Genomic DNA, 21,188 nt, shown 5'->3' on the forward strand with positions numbered 1-21,188 from the left:
CTAATGAGAGGGGTTTAAAAAGTTGGTCCATATACTTTTTACAGCTAAGAGCTTCGTAAAATAACATATCACGATTTACTGTTAGAGTGCAGATGCTTGGGATAGATGATAATATATTCAATTAATTTTTTTTCAATTCAATTCATTTATTTTCTCTTTCAATCATTTTACATGAATGATAGTTCAGTATACATATTTGAAAAATATAACATTTAAATCATTTTATAATACAATAATACTATGAAATCGAAAGAGAAGGGGACCAACTAAAAAGCAGAGTTTGTAGGATGAAGGTCCCCTTTTATAAGTACATTTTATGAATAAAAAATAAGATAAAATAAAGAAATAAACAATATTGGATGGCTTTAGTTCTTGGAATATTTGCCGAAACTCTTGGTATATACCGGGGAATATACCCTTTTTTGAGCCATCCAATATTACATAAATATTTTATAGCTTCCCATTTTTTCAGCACCAGTATCTTTATCCTCTCCCCCCTTGATCTCTATTTTTTTTTTGGGGGGGGGTATGACTACCCCTCTTCCTCCCCCTCTGATTTACACTCTGTCTTTGGTTATACTTGTATTTAGGTTTTTCCAAAAATATATCCCCACGAAGTGATGTGTATAACGCCCTCTATTTTACCCATGAAACCCGTCACGTCATAGACGGCCGTGCTATTTTGGCTAAGTGGCCTGTATTGAAGTTTGACAGAAATAACACACACAGTTTCTATTGGACTTCTCGAACTTCCTGGAACTAATGGCTAAATAGCGTTTGTGTACATGTACGTGTGTGTGTGTGAATGGACTGTCATGTCAGGGACTTCTGCCTTCTGACTTTTGCGAGTCAAGATTTTCAACGTCGGTTTTTCATCACGATTTCGGCATCGATGAAGACTCTTCTCGAATTTGACAGGAAGGGGTTTTATTGATCAACGGAATAGTTTGATTCGTTGAAGGTGTATTTTGGTCGAACTTTTCAGGAAACCATCTCATTCGGACGATACGTGAAGAGGGTTCGTCAATTATGGCGTCCCAAGACGATCTCAAAACCCCGTATGATGATAACAATAAACATTTGTAAGTTGGTAATTTGATGATACGGGTTAAAATCGTTTGTCTGTGATGACACAATGGAACTTAATTATTTGATCTGTTATGTCATTAAAGTCGTAAGAGCATTTCGTTTATCGGAAAGATGATTCGTTTGAGTAGTGTTGAGCAGGAAATTCGCTCCACCCAAAATAGCAAATCTTGTGTGTAGTCCCACACTATCAAAATTGTGTCAGTCCTCTAGCTTACAGCAGAGTTAACTTGTTTTTTGTTAAATTTACGTGATCTTTGATTATTAAGGATTAATCGGGAAGCCAGGAGTATGCCAGTCTGTAATGTTGGTTGTAATTTGTGTATCATATTTATATTGCTTTGATTTGCTTAGTAAGACTAACTTTGTTACTGACAGACACTGTCATGACTGTTTTAGTTTTTGAGTGTTGAAAAAAGTGTGTGATTATTGTGTATGGCAGGACAATAAAATGGAGAAAGCTCTCTTTCTTGTGATGGGTCAATATGCTCACTAAAGCTGCGCTAACGAAAGCAGGAAATTTAACGATGATCAACATGTATAATAAACAGCGTTAGAAGTTATATTTCACATATTTTCGACACTGAATTTGAAGAGAACAGCGTTGATCATGTGTGTATCGGTGATTTGTAATTGAATTTTCAGTCATGATTCATTTTGCTGTTTTAGTTTGAAAATTGACATTGAACACACCCTTAGCAGGATTAATTTCCCAGAAGGTAATGTTCACTTGAATCTGCTGCCAAACTAACACATGTAAAAGATCAAGTTTTTTTAAAGTAATTTCCGACATACATGTATGTACACTTAAAGGTCAAGTCCACCCCAGGAAAATGCTGACTTGAATGAATAGATCTAGAGAAAAATTATACAAGCATAGTGCTGAAAATTTCTTCAAAATCGGATGTAAAGTAAGAAAGTTATGACATTTTAAAGTTTCGCTTATTTTTCACAAAACAGTGAATTGCACAACTACATTGTAGGTGAGTCAGTCGATGATGTCCATCACTCAGTTTTTCTTTTCTTTTTTTATTTTTTGATTTATGCATACAATACATGTATTTCATTTTGACTGAACCATATAGCGCCCCCTCGTCTATGCATGGGTGACCTAGGCATTTACGTCCGAAAAATCGGCACATTGTACCGTGCTGACCGGTATGATTGCATCTTGAAAGGACAGGGCAAGCGCAACTAGTTGGAACTGAGCTGAAGCTAGCGGTTTGTTTTTGGTGAAGATTTGTTTATATGCCATTTTGATTAGAGTTACGGCAAACTGTACCATAATTATCCCTTTTTCATATTAGAAGGATGCACATGAAAAATATTTCACATATGTATAAATTATTATTGGTAATAATTTTATTATGTGAGAAGTGAGATTTTTATTAATAGAGTAAATGGCGACAATAGTCAAATATGACTAATCGCCACTCAAACCAATATAAGAAGAAGAAGAAGTATTAAACAATGCGAATTCTGCACATTCAGGCAGGAATTGCTCGTATCACTTGACAATGAGAAAATGAGAATATTTCATATAATAAAATACAAAAGAAATAATGAATGGATGATGTCATAGTCTCCTCATTTGCATACCAGCCAGGATGTGCATACTGTTTTGTGAAATTAATTGAAACTTTGAAATGTCATAACTTTTTTATTTTACAATGTACATCCGATTTTGATGAAATTTCATTGTTATGCATGTTGGATTTTTCTCTTTTTATTCAAATCAACTTTTTTGTTGGGGGTAGATTGCCCTTTAATGTGATATGTAGAGGCCTAGATAAAAGAAGCATTCCTCTGTTTTCAATTTTACAAGTAGAGTATAAACTAGTACTAGTATATAATAAACTGCATTGGTATGCAGCCAAGGGTTAGTGTGTGTGGCTGTTCAGCACACTCAGCAATACATCACTGAAATCACCAACTCACTCTAGACATGTACACCACACATTCACTGACTCATTCCCACACTACAAAATCATCCAGCGACATGGAAAAAATTTTGAATAAAAAGTGAAATTTTCTAACCATAATCACCATACATGTATCTTGCATCAAAAATATCACTCTCGGTAGGATACTTCTTAATATCGTAGTTTAGAGACGAGTCTAAAAAAGTTGATTTTTCACGGTTTTCGCGATGTTCGTGGATTTTGAAAACATGTCCTCACGAAAAACTGGCACATTGGTGAGCCCGTGTCGACCACCATTTTTATCCGGAAGTCCTACAATGGAAAATAATAAAAAACATGAAAAATACGACAACGCCTCCTCAAAATTTAGCACCTTAAGTGTGGCCGTTGCGTGTACGCTCACTATTTTCACATGCGTTTGCAATGGAACTGCGCACCTGGCAGCGTTTGCATGGATTAAAATAGTTTGTGCTACATAGTTACTGGATGGGGAAAATCTTTGATTAAGTGGCGGCACACTAGCGCAGATTCTCTATTTCATTTTCTTTATTTTTTTTGGTTAATAATATTATAAATGCCTTTTGCTCTCCCTCTTTAGATGGCATTTTGGCGGTATCACGCGAGGGGAGACAGACAACCTCCTAATCCAAAAGCGACCCGGGACGTTCCTCGTACGAGACAGCCGGACGTGTCCAGGAGACTCCGTTCTCTGTGTTAGGTAGGAATCCATCTGGGAGACGTTTCATAAAGTTGTTCGTAAGTTCAATAGAACAACTTTAAGAACGACTGGTGATCCTTTCTTGACCATTAATGTGCATCATTGGTGGTTATTTTGCGTGTAAGATAGATTCATCGGTCGTTCTTATAAACTTACAGCTTTATGAAACACCCACCAGATGCTAGAGCAGGGAGAAATACAACATGGGGGCTCCAGTATAGTTGGCCCCAAAATTGCCCCCTAAAACAAAACTAAAAAAGGAGCAGGGCAATTCCACCGGTTGGGACAAATCTGTAACGTGAGTAACCGACACATTCCAAAGATTTGCCAGGAGCATAATAGAATTTCCCAAGTTTTGTTTTTATACAAACGATAGTCAGACTGTGTACTTTGTTGTGATACGGAGATGTTTAGTTCCTATCAATAATAATGGAGTTACAGCTCCAAGTATGAGTCAAGGTGTCTCCAAATGTAACGTGAGTAACCGTGGAATAGCCCAGCAACTGGAATTGTCATGGCTCTAATATCAATTCTATTTCAGTCTGGTGATATTAGTCTGGTGAGTTGTAAGCGATGAGCTTAGAATGTAATTCTGGAAAAGAATTTTTTTTCCCCTCTGTGCTGAAGTGTAAAATTTCAGTTGTTGAGGAAATGGATATCCTACCGCTTAATCCAGGCGGGATTGGATTAATCCACATCCAATACCAAACTGGGATTCATATTTTCAGCCATAAATGTATCACTTTGCAACAATTCAAAGTTTTCATATTCTTTAGAACTTTTTACAACTGTATAAGTTGTATATATTTGAAGTACACAGTACCTGTACATGTAAGACAGAAATCAAAGAGGAAAAAGCATTTCATGTACAGTGTAGAAGTGACGATCACTGCTATCCAAATATGTGATGTTGCAATTTTGCACTTTCATACAATTAAATTTGAATGAAACCTTTGGAACAAGTAGGCTTATGTCGAAACACAAAAATCAAAGAATAAGAACAAAGAACGTTCGAGGAAAATCAGACAAATAATGAGAAAGTTATGAGCATTTGAATATTGCTATGGAGATCCTCCCATTGGCAATGCGACAAGGATGTGTGATGTCAGATGTGAACAACTTTCCCTTTGATGGACTACAAAATACCCCCAAAATGTCTCTTTGCTTTTTGTTATGGTGATACAAACTCTTTATCCATGATGTATCCTTTATGATATCTGTATTTCATGCCCACATATAGAAAGAACACATGATCGATCTACTGATCGATGTGATAATAGAGGCAGTTTAAATAAAGTAATGGCAGGCCTGCCAACTTCTCCGGGTTTTCCGGAGTTTCTCCGTTTTTCAGAATTTATAGCGGCCCAAAAGCGGAGAACTCCGTTTTCTTTGTATTTCAGATGATTTTCTTTTTTCTTTGGGAAATGACGCACTTTCCGTCTGCATCTGCCTACGGCTCTCTTTCTCTCTCTCTGAGTCCTCTCAATGTTACATTTACGTACGTACGCACGGTAGTATATACCGTGCGTAACGTTAATTAAACGCATGCACTACGCGCGCGTACGTGGAGTTCAGAGTTCAATGGATAAGAACGCGTGATGGGCCTGTGCTCCGTGTGTGCATATACGAAGCGCAACAAGCCACGGCCAGCGCGCTATTTATCCGACAGCGATCGTGTGTATTGACATTGGACAGTTCGCCCGCGATCGCGAGGATTCATAGCGCGTGTAGTGCGAATGTAACTCTATGCATACGGTACGATGCAGCGCAGCGCTTGCGTGCCTCCGCTACTATACTACTACCGTTCTGGAATACCGTGTGGGAAATGGATTGTTTCGCCAGCTGAGGGTTTAGAAACGGTAACATTTTAAACTAATATCTTCTCATGATATTTTTATATGTGCTTTGTGCTTAGTGAGCTAAATGCTTTGGATTTTACAAGTCTGCCGTTTCAGTGCCGATTCTTGCAAACTTTTAGACCCCTGCTGTATTTTTTTTTAGTCTGTGAACTGTCATGACTGTGTGAATGATCCATGATGCCAAAAGCAAAAGGGCACACTCAAAAGTTTCGCGACGTTTACAAAGATATGGACAAACTTGAACAAGAATTTAATCTTTATCAAATAGATCAAGATATTGATGAAATTGTTGCAAGTTCAAATACAGACAGAATCGATGAGAAATGGCACAAGAATAGGAGCTATTAAGGATATCACAAGGCACACAGAGAAGTACTCCCTCCTATGCAAAACAATGAAAGCAGTTCTGCTAATTTTTCATAGCAACAGTGACTGTGAAAGAGTATTTTCCATCGTGGTAAAGAACAAAACTAAGCAGAGAGCAAGCCTGAGCACAAGAACATTAAGTTCTCTGATGGTACATGAATTGGCTATGGAGAGTAGAAAGAAACTATGCCATACTTGTACTTACTCAAGAGAGGTAATACATGGTGCCAAAAAAGCCACTTATGAAAGGCTCCAGAGAAAGGACAAGGCATAAAAAGCTCAAGAAGGGCTCCAGAAGGCTTGTTTTTAAGGTGAAATTTCCTAAATGTCCTCCAGCTTCATGGGGGCTCCGCCCCCTTGCACCCCCGCCGGGGCCTTGCCCCTGGACCCAACAAGGGGCCCTAAGGCGGGCCCCTTGACCCCCGCCGTTGGGAGTTCGGCTTTCCGCGCGATTCGTGGACTCCTTTTTTCCATTTTCAAATGTTGGCAGGTCTGTAATGGGGAGAGTTGTTCACAAGTGACATCACACATGATTATCGCATTGCCAATGTGATCGCAATATTCAAATGCTCATAACTTTCTCATTATTTGTCTGATTTTTCTCAAACTTTCGTTGATCTGTTTCTTTGATTTTTCTGATTTCACACAAGCTTTCTTGTACCAAAGGTTTCATTCTCTAATATAAAAATTAGTTTTCTCCTTTACAATTACATGCATTTCAGAGAATCTTATAAATTATAATAGTTCTTGGATAAAAACTTAATAATTAGCAAAAGTATCAATGGTGCAATATGGTAGTCTTAAATTAAAGAAAATAACATGGAAATTTGTCATTATTATCCCCCCCAAAAAAATTATTTCAGCATGCAAAGAGATTAAGTCTGTCTTTAGTATTTGTGCCTAAGTTGATAAAAACTGAAAAGTTGCATTATGACTTGTGGATTTGGTTAAAAGGATTTAAGAAAGCCTGTACAGACTTGGTGTTACCATCCTCCCAAATACACCCCTTATTATTGTAAATAGCATCATGTTTGTCAAGATGTGCTCTTCAGCTTAATGCTACAAGTCTCAACTTCCAAGTAACCAAGTGTAAAGTAATCACTCTAGTCAAATCAAATTGAGGATTAAAGTCTTTATTATTATGTAAAATTTTCTTTTGAAAATTCTTCCTCTCCTGTACCTTTTATATTTGACAGTGAAAATAGTAAAGTATCTCATTATATCATCACGAGAAAAGGGGATCAGTTTGTGATTGGTGACCAGATTTTCTCAACGCTACCTGACATTCTAAACTTTTACCGGGGTCATTATCTAGATACAACCGTCCTAGTTGAACCGGTAAGTAATTCATATCTTTCAAAAATCATCTTTGAATAAATCTATCGATCAGAAACATAATTTGAATCAGTGTAATTGATACATTTTGTCTCTACTGTATGTGACATTTCTTAGGATTTACTGAGATCTAGATATTATTCTGTGGATGCATATTATTGTGAATTCCATTTTCGTCTACACTATGGACTGTGGGGCCTACATGTACAATGCACATGCATGTAGAACACACCCGAGTCCCGTAACACGAAGGTTAGTGATTGATCGTACACTTGATTATCACGATTGATCGTACACTGTAGTCAATGGAATCGATTGTAGAAAAATGTTCTACGATCATTGCTAAGTTTTGTGTTACGGGCTTCTGTCATCATTTACTTTATTACTGTTTTTTTTCTCATGATTATTATCAAGATTTTTTACCTTTTTCTAGATATCATGGGCAAGTCCAAGAAAAGGTCACCCTAGAAGGCAAAATTTCATCTTTGATTTAAGAAGTTATCTTTGGTGGGGTAAGAAAGCCCAAATGTTGAAATTTAAAATTTCATTAAGAAAAATTTGATAATATGCATATTTATGCTAATTTGGGGCACCTAATTTGCATAATTGGTAAAATGGGCGTTACGTATGGGACAATTATAAAAACTCATAGAAAATAAAAACAAAACTTGTGAGATTTAGTCATAGGTGGGACATGGACCCCCTAACATCTTATTACTTTTGGGGGAAAAGAAGTGATGTCATCTAATTAATTATGCAAATTAGGTCTTGTCCAAGGACGGAATGTCCCATACGTAACATTTTGAGGATGTTTTTTTAAGTTATTTCTCATAATACAATACTTGTATTGTTGCATCTCTGGGAAGTTCTAATTTATAAAGTATGAAAATGTTATACCCCAAAAAGTTTCAAAAATAGAGTTTACTTTTTAATTAAAAGTTAATTAAAAAATTGTTACGTATGGGACAACATGTTACGTATGGGACATTTACACACAATGTCAATGGGGAGATTTGTGTACAAAGTGAATGGAGAAAAACAAATTTCAAGAGTGCTCTAAAAAGTGATTATTTACCTTTTCTTTAGTTTTTAAAGACTGATTTGTTATGAATACTGAGTAATGAAAACAATTGAAGCGAAAAAATTGTGAAAATGGAAAATATGAATAAATAAAAAACAATAGAAATACATAAGAAATTCATGAAACCATGAAAAACAAGGAAAAAATGTGGAAATGGCTAATTTCCTTGTCAGTCATATCAAATATGTCTCAATAGAACATTTTAAAAGACAGAAACTCTTTTGTTATTTCCATATTTTAAATTATTTCAATTTTTTAATTATGGGGGAAATTGTGTACATTCTCTATGGGGACAAAATGTCCCATACGTAACTGTCCCATACGTAACATGTCATTAATTTGTTTAATTAGAGTCTGTAATTAGAGGGATTTGGCTTATGACATGAAACTTGCCTTAGATATACTAGAGTATTGTGACTTCTATCACACTGAGTTACAAGTTGTCAAATGAAATACTTTCAGAGAATTCTCAACTTGTAAAAATTGTTTTAAAAATTGTCTTTTTTCTGCGTCCCATACGTAACGGCCCATCTTTTCTCTCTAAAAGGTCAAGGTCGAGGTCATATGCCACCATTTTTTCCATGATTATTCTTCTAGATGTCTACCATCATGAGGGTATTCAATCTAATCAAAGTCAATTAACACTATTTTTCAGGTCATTGAAGCCTCTGAAATGTCCCATACGTAACGCGCGCGAATTCTTGGACTTGCCCTCATATATTTTAAGGAAAGGTATGGATTGACTATGCTTTTAAAAGTTTTCCCTTCCAAGTAGAGGTGTTGTGGCTCAGTGCATAAGTCTCCAGACTATGAACAAGGTCCGGGGTTCAAGCCCCACCGAAACACGTCCTTTGGCAAGGCGTATATTTGCCACTCTCCACCCAGGTGTAGTAAATGGGTACCCGGTAGGAATTAGTTCTCAAGCCCGTCAGGATAGCCATGCTAAAGCCGGGGAAATAGTATCCAACGCTTTAATATAAACATTTTTATTATAAATGTTGTATATTAGTATTATTATTATGATTATGAAGTATGAAATAAAATAGTAAACAGCTGAATTGAGGTAAATCATGATGATGTACATTTATGTACAAACTATCATTCGTGAAAGTGGTCAAGGCCTTAATATCAAGTGACTACCTGTGAATTTTCTAGATGCCCTTGGTGTGTCATGATGATACATACAAAAAATACATGCAAGTTTTTTTTTTTTTTTCAATGTAATACACGTATGATAAGTTGTTGATGTGACCTTTACTGTACATACGGATGATGACATGTTACAGTACATTTGATTTAATTTGTTTTTATTTTTCATCGGTGCATGCAGAAGAACTATTGATAATCAAGTGGTGCTTTGCACACACAGTGGAGCTAAAAAGGAACCCCACCAGAAAATAAGCTTATTTTGAAGTGTTCAATTTCTGCTATATTTTAGACATTTAATTGCAAAATCAGGTGATAAAATATTGCATTCAATAAATTGTAATGTTGTGTAGGAGAATGATGACACTCGCATGGAAGTGTGCATTTTGTGGTGGGGTTCCCAACTTCCCATCAAACTTTTGAGCACAACTGTTACTGTATAGGTATACATGTACATGTAGATCTATATACCTACATACATGTACAGTATTCAGTGAAGCTGCTCATCATTTATTCTGTTCCTGCCTTACAATCAAACTACTTGTACTATGGTACATATATGAAAGTGATGATGCCAAAACATCCAAATTTGTTCAAAGATATTATGCATGTTGGAATAGTACTACAGTATACATACACATGCACTTGCACATGTTTTATCATCTTGGCAATTCAGTCAGCTCCTCTTTGTCCTGGGGAGCGTTTCATGAAAGGACTTGTCGGACGTTTTATCTGACAGTTACCATAGTAACACTGCCTCTCAGCCAATCAAAATCAAGGAAAGATGTCAGATCTGACAACTTGTCGGACAAAAATCTTGATGAAACGGTCCCTAGATGGACTTTACAATTTGACATGATTGTAATTTTTCCCGTTATCAATTTGAAAAATGACATTGATGTATATCCTTAGTTGATTGAAAGAATTAATTAATCACAACTGTATTCATAATTATAACGCTTGAATGGAAATTTGAGTCGGAACAGACCAAATCCATTTTAAATGGAATAATATACATGTAAGAATACCTGTATACAATGTGCATAATGTACATGTAGCAGAACTATTGTATTGGAGGTCTCTTTAGGCCTGTTGAAAAGAAAAACTGGCATTTTTTTAATGCATTAAAGGAGAATGAAACCTTTGGAACAAGATAGCTTGTGTGAAAACAGAAAAATCAAAGAAACAGATCAACAAAAGTTTGAGAAAAAACTGACAAATAGTGAGAAAGTTATGAGCATTTGAATATTGCGATCACTAATTATGCTATGGAGATAGCAAATTGGCAATGTGACAAAGATGTGTGATGTCACTTGTGAACAACTCTCCCCATTACTTTAGTATATATTTCACTTGAATTGCCTCTTTTATCACATCTATCCATAAATCATGTGTTCTGTCTACATGAGGGCATGTAATACATATTCTTTAAGAATACATCATGGATAAAGAGTATGTATCATCATAAGAATAAGCAAAAGAGACATTTTGATGGTATTTTATAGTCCACCAAAGGGAAAGTTGTTCATCAGTGACATCACACATCCTTGTCGCATTGCCAATATGAGGATCTCCATAGCATTAGTGATTGCAATATTCAAATGCTCATAACTTTCTCACTATTTGTCCGATTTTTCTCAAACTTTCTTTATTCTTTGATTTTTCTGTTTCTACACAAGCCTATTTGTTCCAAAGGTTTAATTCCCCTTTAATTAGTAATGATTATTTGCTAGATTTTTTATGGTAAAAGTTTGATGCAACAGGATGTACATGTTTATTTTACTGTGTAATATGAGATTCATAAAGGTGTAATTGGCATTGTCTGACTCTGAAAATTATCTTGTCCCTCTCTTACAATAATATACTGAATACCGGTAGTACATGTACAGGGGTTCTCAAACTTTTTCTTTGAAGGGCCAGATGAGACTCCAAGCAAACCTGAAAGGGCCAGGGTGAAGTGGATACTTCTAAAGACAAAACATGTGCGCGGAGCGCCAGAGAACTTTGCGGTCGGGTCCTAGATGCTCTCTTGTTCAATCTGGCCCATATTTTGGGAGAATTTAATCCAACAAATTTCTAACAGTTTCATACATGTATGGAACACAGGCAAAATTATAAAAAATTTCAAAATACCGAGAGTCAATATTAATGATAACAAAATTGTAGTAGTACTTTGTTAAAAGGAATTTAGATTGTACCTACAGTACATGTATTCATACCTGGTAATTGAGGAGACAAATTTTATGTCTTGAAGTATCAATATTTTGTATAGTCAAAGTAGAATGAATAATAGAGCATGTCTGTTGTAGACTCTAGTAAGGGTGTCAGTCTCCCAATCACTTTCAATGGGAAAAAGGACACTGTCACCAACAAGTTGCTTAAACCTTGGCACAAAAGTTGCAATTGCCAGACGAAGGCATTGGTGCGAATGTTCAATGGTCCGTCAAGCAGGGGCCGTGGGGGGGGCTTCAACCCTCTCCCCCACTTACATGTATTTCCAAAACCATGTACAAAAACGTAAAAATTACCATATGATTGTGATGATTTGCATGGCCAGCCATGCAAAAATTATTTGAGAATATATTCTCAAGATAAATAATTGCAAATAAGACATGGAAGAAAAAACACACAAAAAAAGAGAAAAAATATAAGCCTGTACCAACATGTAGGAAACGTTTAAAATATCAATTTTATCCAACAGATTTAATACCTATTTTTGAAAATATTTAATGATTTAGAATTTTTGCTTTCTGTAATTCAGTATCTTATTGCAAGATTTTGCTCTGAAAATATAAATACTCTCACTGATTTATGCATTCAAATTCAACATGATAGATTTACCATTCATAGAGACTGGGGGTATTGTCCTTGTCTGCAAATGTAATAAACCCAGGGAAATACATGTATGGACTAAATTGTACTACATGTAGTAAAGAACTGTCTCACTGATTATGAACGATTTGAGAGCCAAATGGGCTGAATTATGATATTGCTACTGTTTATAGCGATTTATTTAACAATTGGCCATCCATACTTATACCACAACTTTAAACCTGAGTTTAAGTTAAACACGACTTCAGATGTCGGCCAATGAGTTTCTGTACATATGTTCATTGTGGTTAAAAGTATGGATGGCCAATTGTTAGATAAATCGCTAACAGTAGCGATATCATATTTCAGCCCATTTGGCTCTCAAATCATTCATAATTGTGTAGGAAGTATAAATATATGTAGATGATTGTCTTCACCATCGTTGAATCAGGAAAAAGCACAGTAAACATAAAATTTTGACACATTTGGCTTTCCATAATTTCAGCACAAGAGTTAGACCATGTATTCGGAAAAAAAATATTTGTTAATTCCTCTTTAGTAGTGTCCTAACAGGCAAATGGCATTTAAGTTTTTGTTAATGTGAATGGGGCCTATCACAATGATATTGTGTGCCTACGTTTGTCACCCGTTCACACTGATATTTTAATCCTAACAATGTATGCTATTGATGTTCATTCCCATCAGTGTCCTAAGAGACAGATGGTGGCTCAGCCCCCACCACAGTCCCCAGCACCGACATCACAAGAGAAGGTAAGGGGGTTCCCCTACCCCTTCCCATCATACCTTGCCTGAGTGCATGCTTGCATGGCACATTGCTAATGCTAATAATCTGTAGCTGCAATGTACTAGTAAAATCACTTTGCTGCTTTTACACAATATCGTTATTACATGTATTAATGTTCATACAAGGCTTGTTTCATTAAAGGGGAAGTGCACCCTGACGAAAACTTTTTTTGTGTGTGAAAATAACAGAAAAATAATAAAAGACATTGGTGAAGGTTTAAGGAAAATTTATTAAAGATTACGAAAGTTATTTGAGTTTCAAATTTTGTGACGACATAAACCCGTAGCTGCCCCATATACATTATTAATATAAAATTTACATTCTTTTTTGATGGTTTGTGATGACTTTATATTTTATTTTTAGGAGCGGTTGTGAATCATTTCTGTATTGAATATTAAAATATTGAAGATACAGTAAAAATCATTTTCAATTTTCTGAGAAAATTACATTTATGTATGTTCAATCTGCTTGCATATGTCATCACAAATAAAATAATTTGAATTATAAAAACTTTGATATTCTTTGATGGATTTTCCTCAAACCTTTGCCAATATTTCATGATGATTTTTTCTGCTATTTTACAGTAAACTTTTTGCCAGGCTTAATTTTCCTTTTAAAGATTTATGGTAACTTTGCCTCTTTTGTAGGGGAGTGATATTCCAGCAGTCTTTTTCAGCCTTTAATGATGATCAGCTTTGATTTTAGCATATTTTAGCCTTCCTCTGTACATACATTTGAAATACATGTATGGAGCTATTACTACATGTATTTCAGCTTTTTTAACACTCTCCAGATTTTTCATCTCTTTTTATATTTCTTAATCTTTCATGGATTTTTCTCAAAAATTCATCAGTATGTTTTATTATTATTTCTGGTATGTTTATGACAAACTTTTTTTTCAGGGTGGACTTCCCCTTTCGAGTTTTAGACACCGTTCTCACTACCTTCCTAAATCTAGTTGGAAACCAGTTTAACGTGTAATGAGAACGATCAAAGCGATCTTCCAAACCGGTTCATGAAACCTCTCACGATTTATTTTTCAAGATCGCTTTGCCACGTTAAACTGGTTTTAGCGTAAGTGACGACACAACCATTCTTTGGGAAGCGATCTTCGCACATTTTGAGCGCGCCACTCCACACGGCAGGTGTAGAATGCCTTCGCTGCGGTTTCAATTTTCGCCCAAAATGTGTCACCCCACTGAGAGCGTTTCCATAGCAACAAGATCGCATACGTGAAGTGATTTTGAAAACCACTTTAGTGTGATCAAATGGGAACGCTAGCAAAGCGATCTTCCAAACTGGTTTCCAGTAAACTCATTTTAGAAAGCGTAATGAGAACGGTCTCTTAGATTGATGTAGCGGTGCTTATTACATATATGTAGGCAGCTTAAGTAAGTTGTGAAAATTACTCTTAAAGTGATTGGTTAACATTGGTTTGACTTTTAAAAAATCTGAGCTAGAAGGTCACACTTGTCACTTGTGTCTGTGATATGTTCCAAAAATGAATCCCAGAAAAAATTGCGTTCGAAAATGATTATTTAGTGCTTCAAAAATTGAAATATAAAGTGACTTGAAACACCATCTTAATTTCATCCCATACACTGTGTACTAGTTAGGTGTCTATAAGACGCCTATTCACAAAATCGGGGTTTGCCTTGTAGTTTTAGCTTTTTATTCTCAATAATGGTTGTTTTCAGGGTTTATTAGTTCTAATACATGCACTTGTACACATGTTTCATCTTGGTTTGAGAATTTTTTAAATCGGCTGCTCACAAAGTTAAACAATACCTTTAATATGCAAAATTGTAAATGACCCCTTTTGAGGCTGATACATGTATGTATGTAATGCATTAGAAAGCCAAATAGATTTCTCGGAATTGCAACTACCGGTACTGAGTAGCATGACAAAATAAATGTGCATGCATGATATTGAAACTAAAACTTAGCAGCCTGCATGCTTCTTCTGTTCCAACACTTCTGCTTTTACATGTAAACTGTAAAATCATTGTTTGGCTGCTTCCTAATAATTCTTTTTCATCTACATGTATATTTGATTTCCCTTTTTTTTTTGCCGTTCACAGTTATATTAGACCTTTTAGGCGCAAAGATTTTTTTATTATTTTCCTTTGTTTCACATACATTTTTGCTAGAGTAATGAAAATTGCCCAAATATGGTGGGTACGGTTACACTTCGTAATTCCGAAGGTTCGTAATCTGAAACACGTAAATTGCTTCTACCTCGATGTTCGTTAATCCGAAAACGTAAAGGGGTTTGTTAATCCAAACATTTGTGGCGTTATTCCGAAGGTTCGATAATCCGAATACAAAATAAGGTTCGATGTTCTGAAGGTTCGTTAATCCGAAAATGAAATAAGGTTCGTTGTTCCGAAGGTTCGTTAGTCCGAAAACGAAATTAGGTTCGTTAATCATTTCGTTTTCAGACTAATGAACCTTCGGAATTACGAACCTCATTTCGTTTTCGGATTTACGAACCTCATTTTGTTTTCGGACTAACGAACCTTTGGAATAAGTACATGTAACCTTCGGATATACGAACCTTCTTCGGAATAACCAACCTTCAGAATATCCGAACCTTCGGAATAACGAAGCTTCTGAATTACGAATGTATGCGGATGGGTACAGGGTGAAAAAATCTTTCAGATCACAGAGAGGGCCAGCTCCAAAGTTGCAGTTCGCGCTCTCAGTAACCATTTGGTCAAATCATCAATTCATTTCGTCTATAGATGACCATTTCGTCTCATAAAACCAGTTGGTCTAATATCCATATGCAGAGATGACAACCATTGCGCAATATTAATCAGATCAGAAATTGCAATGTAAACCAAGCGGCTCAACCAAATGTTTTCTTGTGAGACAAACAAACAAAAGTCTCTCAGTCATTGAATCGGGAAGTAAACACTGAATTTACATTAGACCACAACTCATTAATATGCCGTAAGGGTTGGCAACTCTGCATTCATGTACTTGTATGTGCATTGAAGTAGGTAAGTAGCGTATGCAGGATTCTTGAGGGGGGGGGGGTAGGTTCAAGCTGAATGAAATGTTGACAACCCCAAAAAAAAAGTCTTCACCACAATTTTCTTTAAATTTTATTTTAATTTTTTTTTATTTATTTTATTTCATTTATTCATTTATTTATTTATTTATTTTTTTATTTTATTTATTTTATTTTTTTATTTTTTTTTTTTTGGGGGGGGTGCTTTGGGATATAAAAAAAATCAAGGGGGGGGGGTTGAACCCCTGTAACCACCCCCTGCGTACACTACTGTAGTAGGGTTTGTCTATCTAGACAGATGAGGACTCAACAATCATTGTATCAATATTTACATGTAATATCCTTTGATTTGATTTAACTTTCCCAGCTCAAAAAAGCCGAGATTTTTGGTTGGATTTTTGCTCTTCTGTATGTATCATTCATTCATTGCATTTTATTTTGACACTCTTGCTTTGGAATTGATTTGTATTTCATGAATGAGTTGACACTATCGGTCCATAAGAGCTCTACATATGCTTTTCACACTGCACATATTTTCCAATAACTCCAGGGAATTGGTGAGGTAAGGGAGGGGGGGGGTCTTAGCCCCACTTAATTGGGTTTCACACTACATTTTTAGCAAAGTGGGCTAGCACGGTACATTGTAAATAGTAGGTACTATATGTACATGTATCTGGTCCTGCAAAAATGCAGGGTTAGCCGGCTTATTGCGGTGCTAACACCACAATTGCAGTGGTAAGAGATGCAGTGTGAAACGAAACTGAGCTAAGGAAAAGTGGGGCTACATGTAAGCACTAGCCAATCACAGAAGTCGAAATTGCATGTCAATCATGCTCTGTGTGGCAAAATCTTCAATATTCATGAGCTGTGGGATCGTCCGGGGTCAAGGCGTTAACCCCGGCTATAAAAGAAATAGTATGGGGTTAAGAAAGACAGTGTGAAAGCAAAAATAGATAGTTTGGGGTTAAGCAAATGCAGTGTGAAAAGCATAATAGTGTGCGCATGTATGGATGTACATCTACAATACTAGTAGTCTGCCAACCAGTAAGCCTTATTTTGCACTTAAACATGTACATTGTGCTACCCCATCACCCGGATGCATTTGAACACTAATGTTTTGTGTGTGACATAATTGCAGTGTTTGCACAATAAAGGTTTAAGGTCATTCTGTCATTGTTATTAAAACATCATATCTGCTTCCTCATGTGATGACATCATAGCTCGGGGATTTCCCTTTCATGCATGTATGATTGAGTGTATGGTAGACAAAAATACAAAGCATGTTTTACATATAATGTACATGTATATTCTAAAATGACAAATGCATTGTGAATAGTTAGCAGAGCTCGGCTTTATTCTGGGCAATAGTACATGTATTTCTTGTTTATGGACAGTAATTGTCTACCCCCAACAAAGGGAAATACCAAACAAGTAAACATCAATGAAAGAATTCAAAGGTAATGAAAAGTAGGAGTTTATTGACATCTTGGTTAATTGGACAAAATACTGTACATGTAGTTCTTTTGCATTACACCTGGGGGCCATTTCATAAAGCTGTTCGTAAGTTAAGAGCAACTTTAGGTGGTGCTGCACCATCCCGAGTTTGCTCAATCTCAAGATTTTAGCCCGATCAGCCCTCTTCGCGATTAATCTCGAGATTCAAGAAACCCCGTCTCCACCATCGCAAGAAGAGCGATTCTTGCTCGAGCGAGGCAACAAGCCCGATATTCCGAGCATGCGCACTTTCGATCAAGGAGTTTCAACGGCCCGCGCTTTTGAATAACTTCCCGCGATATGCAATCAAGGACATGTACATGTAGGCCTACTCTTTTCACTAGCACTTTCGCCGAATTCGACCGTTGTTATGCAACCATCCTCTCAGCTCAGCCGCGCTATAATTATAAGCGAGTGAAGTATTCTTCGTTTAATATGATGCAGGATTATGATGGCGGAGGAGGCAACGACAGAGGGGGGGGAGAGAGAGAGAGGAGGAAAGATGCTATTTGCTCACATTTTGCGAAGGAATAAGACGACACTGCTGTCAGTATTGTTATTGGCTATGCCATCGTCGATAATGAGCGCCTCCCCCATCGGTCTGGTCTCTCCCAAAATCCATTCAGGGTCTGGACACCATCGTTGCTGATTGGGGAATTGATGAACGCTATTCGCGATAAAGTTGACTTTCGCATGCGTTCGGTACAATCGCGATGTGTTTATGTTTTGACCAAGGCGGAAATGGAACGCGAATTGCATTATGGACTGAAGGTCATGAATAAATTAACCCGAGTCTAAACCCGAGTGCGTCTGCACCTACGATAATTCGTAAATAGCGCGCTATTTTGCAAATAAACCCGAGTTGACTTGGGATTGCAATCTCGAGATTAATCCTACGAACTAGCGCGATAATTGCGTCTGCATTACAAACAATCTCAAGATTTTTCAGATCGGGATTATTTGCCGGATCAGAAATAGCGTGCTAATTTGAAAACTCGGGATGGTGCAGACGGCCCTTTTAAGAACGACTGGTGATCCTTTTTTGCGTGCTAAAACATTGACGATGAAAATACCATTTACCAAAAGAAAGGTTCACCAGTCGTTCTTAAAGTCGCTCTTACGAACAGCTTTATGAAACACCCACCAGGGATACGTAAGCTTATAACTCACCTTTCCATTTTATTGTATCATTTTAGTAATATTGAATGAAGGTCTTTCTTGACTCTATTATGGTATGGGGATTTCTGGTAATGATATTAGCTATTTTTTAAGTAACGCTTTTCTCAGAAAGGCTCAAAGCGCTTTACAGCATATTGGAAGGTACATGTATGAACCCCCCCTGACAAAGCTTTAGGCATACATGCATACATATTTCTCCTTTCATCCAAAACAAACAAAGAACTTTGATTTGTTTTGTGGTAATAATAGAGTACTTAAGACATATGAAGAAATGACAACCAACAAAAATATGCTGTGCATAGGTGAATTAGAGGTGAAAATGTTGCGTGTCGTACAGGACATTTCTGAGTCCTGTACGACACACAACATTTTCACCCTTAATTCAGCCATAATCAAATATTTTTTTGTTGGTAATCAGTTTTTCACATGCCTACCCACCATAAAGAATTTTTCTTTGCTCAAGCAATCAGCTGTTACTTATAAAAGAGACTAGACATTGTTGACAAATTGTCCCGTACGACATGTATGGAATCGCCGTACTGAGGTATTTGTTCCTGTTTCATCGTGACTGTGCCATGGACCAGGTGATGGCCTGGTGGTAGAGTCACTGACCGGCAATCAGTAGATGAGAGGTTCAAATCTCGTTTCCAAGATTTTTCTGACATCAGATCAGTCAATGCGATCCTAATATAAACTCGGTGAAAGCCATAATCTGTATCTTTTAATAATGTTAATTTTTTCTTTACCGTGGAGCAGTTAAACGACAGAGCACCGCCGACGCCGAAGCCCGAAGTTCCTCCCGTAAATCCTACACCACCACCTAGCATACCACCAAGCAACGCTGAACGATTTAGAGTTAAATACACCTTCACCAGTGATGTAAGTAATAACAATTTAGAGTTAAATACACCTTCACCAGCGATGTGTATGTAAAGTAGTAACGATTTAGAGTTAATACACCTTCACCAATGATGTAAGTAATACAAATTCAGAGTTACATGTAAATACACCTTTACCAGCGATGTATAAAAATGTAAAGTTAATACACCTTTACCGGTGATGTAAGTAATACAAATTCAGAGTTATATGTAAATACACCTTTACCAACGATGTATAAAATTTTATAGTTAATACACCTTCACCAGTGATGTAAGTAATACAAATTCAGAGTTATAGTAAATACACCTTTACCAGCGATGTATAAAAACTTAGAGTTAATACACCTTCACCAGCATTTAAGAAATAAAAATTTAGAGTTAAATACATGTACACCTTCATCAGTGATATTGACCATATAGATACAGGAAATCAAATCACACTGGGTTACGGTTAAAAGGGGATGCCATGGAAATCCACATTTATCAAAATGTTCAATATTATCCAATGTTGCTGATTTATCCAGTAAGTTGTGAAAAGTACCCCCCCCCCAAAAAAAAAAAACACGATTCTGCATGGATGTGGGTTTAAAGCTAAATGATAGTAGTTGCAGTAAAACACTAATTTTGTGAGAAAGTCTGTAAAACCAAGGTTAAGTATGACTATATCATCGTGGATCTAGATCTGGTACAGTTACATAAACTGAACTTTGTGAAATCATAAAATCTAAGCTGAAATACGATCACACTGAAGATCGCCAACACAGATAGGCACACGTGGGACAGTGTATTATTATTGCTGGAATAAAGACCCGATGGAAGTGACCGAATCCGCGCTTATTTTGCTTATTTCTCAGCAATTACACAATTTCTTCCAGAATCCTTTGGCACATATTTTTTGTTCATACAAACAGACACTTGGGTGGTCATTATATTAGATTCTGTAAAAAGTCATTTTGAGATCATTACCAGAATTGGAATTTATCTTTAAAGATCTAGACTGAACTAAAAGTGAAATTTACATGTAATTGGAAATATATATTTTATAGGAAATTCAATTGGAAATATAACATACAACAATCTAAGTTTTATGCACATTCACCACTAGAATTTACTCAAATTAACTGGTTTTGACAATAGGCTTTATCGAGCGTCTTAACAGCCAGAATAACATGACTTTATATTGTGTAGGTGGGGGGGGGGGGCCTGGTTGATTCCGTAGGTTTGCAAGTAGAAAAGAAGGATTTTTTTTTCATTTTCATTTCCATATTATGAATTTGATTCTTTAGATTTCTGTCAAATTGCATTTTACATTGCAATGTGAACCATGATATCAAATTCTGCAAGTAGGTTCCTAATTTACTGTATATATAAGTATATATGTATCAACAAAGTGTCAGAATACTCTTGGGCCCGAATTCACAAATGTGGTTTTGAAAACCCAAAGTTGAATCCATGGTTTATGCAGATTTCCCGTGTAAATTATGCTTACCGG

The 21,188-nt window shown here is 36.3% G+C and overlaps 1 protein-coding gene across 2 annotated transcripts in view; it reads left to right on the forward strand.

The window, feature by feature from the left end:
* The first annotated feature begins 665 nt into the window (after window positions 1-665).
* Window positions 666-21,188, forward strand: part of LOC121417010 (crk-like protein) — a 28,239-nt gene continuing 7,716 nt past the window's right edge. Inside the window, exons 1-5 of one of the 2 annotated variants that reach the window (XM_041610549.1) lie at window positions 666-1,082; window positions 3,607-3,726; window positions 7,148-7,289; window positions 13,030-13,095; window positions 19,575-19,697. In XM_041610549.1, coding sequence (XP_041466483.1) covers window positions 1,030-1,082; window positions 3,607-3,726; window positions 7,148-7,289; window positions 13,030-13,095; window positions 19,575-19,697 — 504 coding nt within the window. In that variant the 5' untranslated portion in view covers window positions 666-1,029. The remainder of the gene's footprint in view (window positions 1,083-3,606; window positions 3,727-7,147; window positions 7,290-13,029; window positions 13,096-19,574; window positions 19,698-21,188) is intronic. The other variant, XM_041610550.1, reaches the window with a different exon arrangement.

This window comes from Lytechinus variegatus, chromosome 6 (assembly GCF_018143015.1).
Source record: "Lytechinus variegatus isolate NC3 chromosome 6, Lvar_3.0, whole genome shotgun sequence".
NCBI lineage: Eukaryota > Metazoa > Echinodermata > Echinoidea > Temnopleuroida > Toxopneustidae > Lytechinus > Lytechinus variegatus.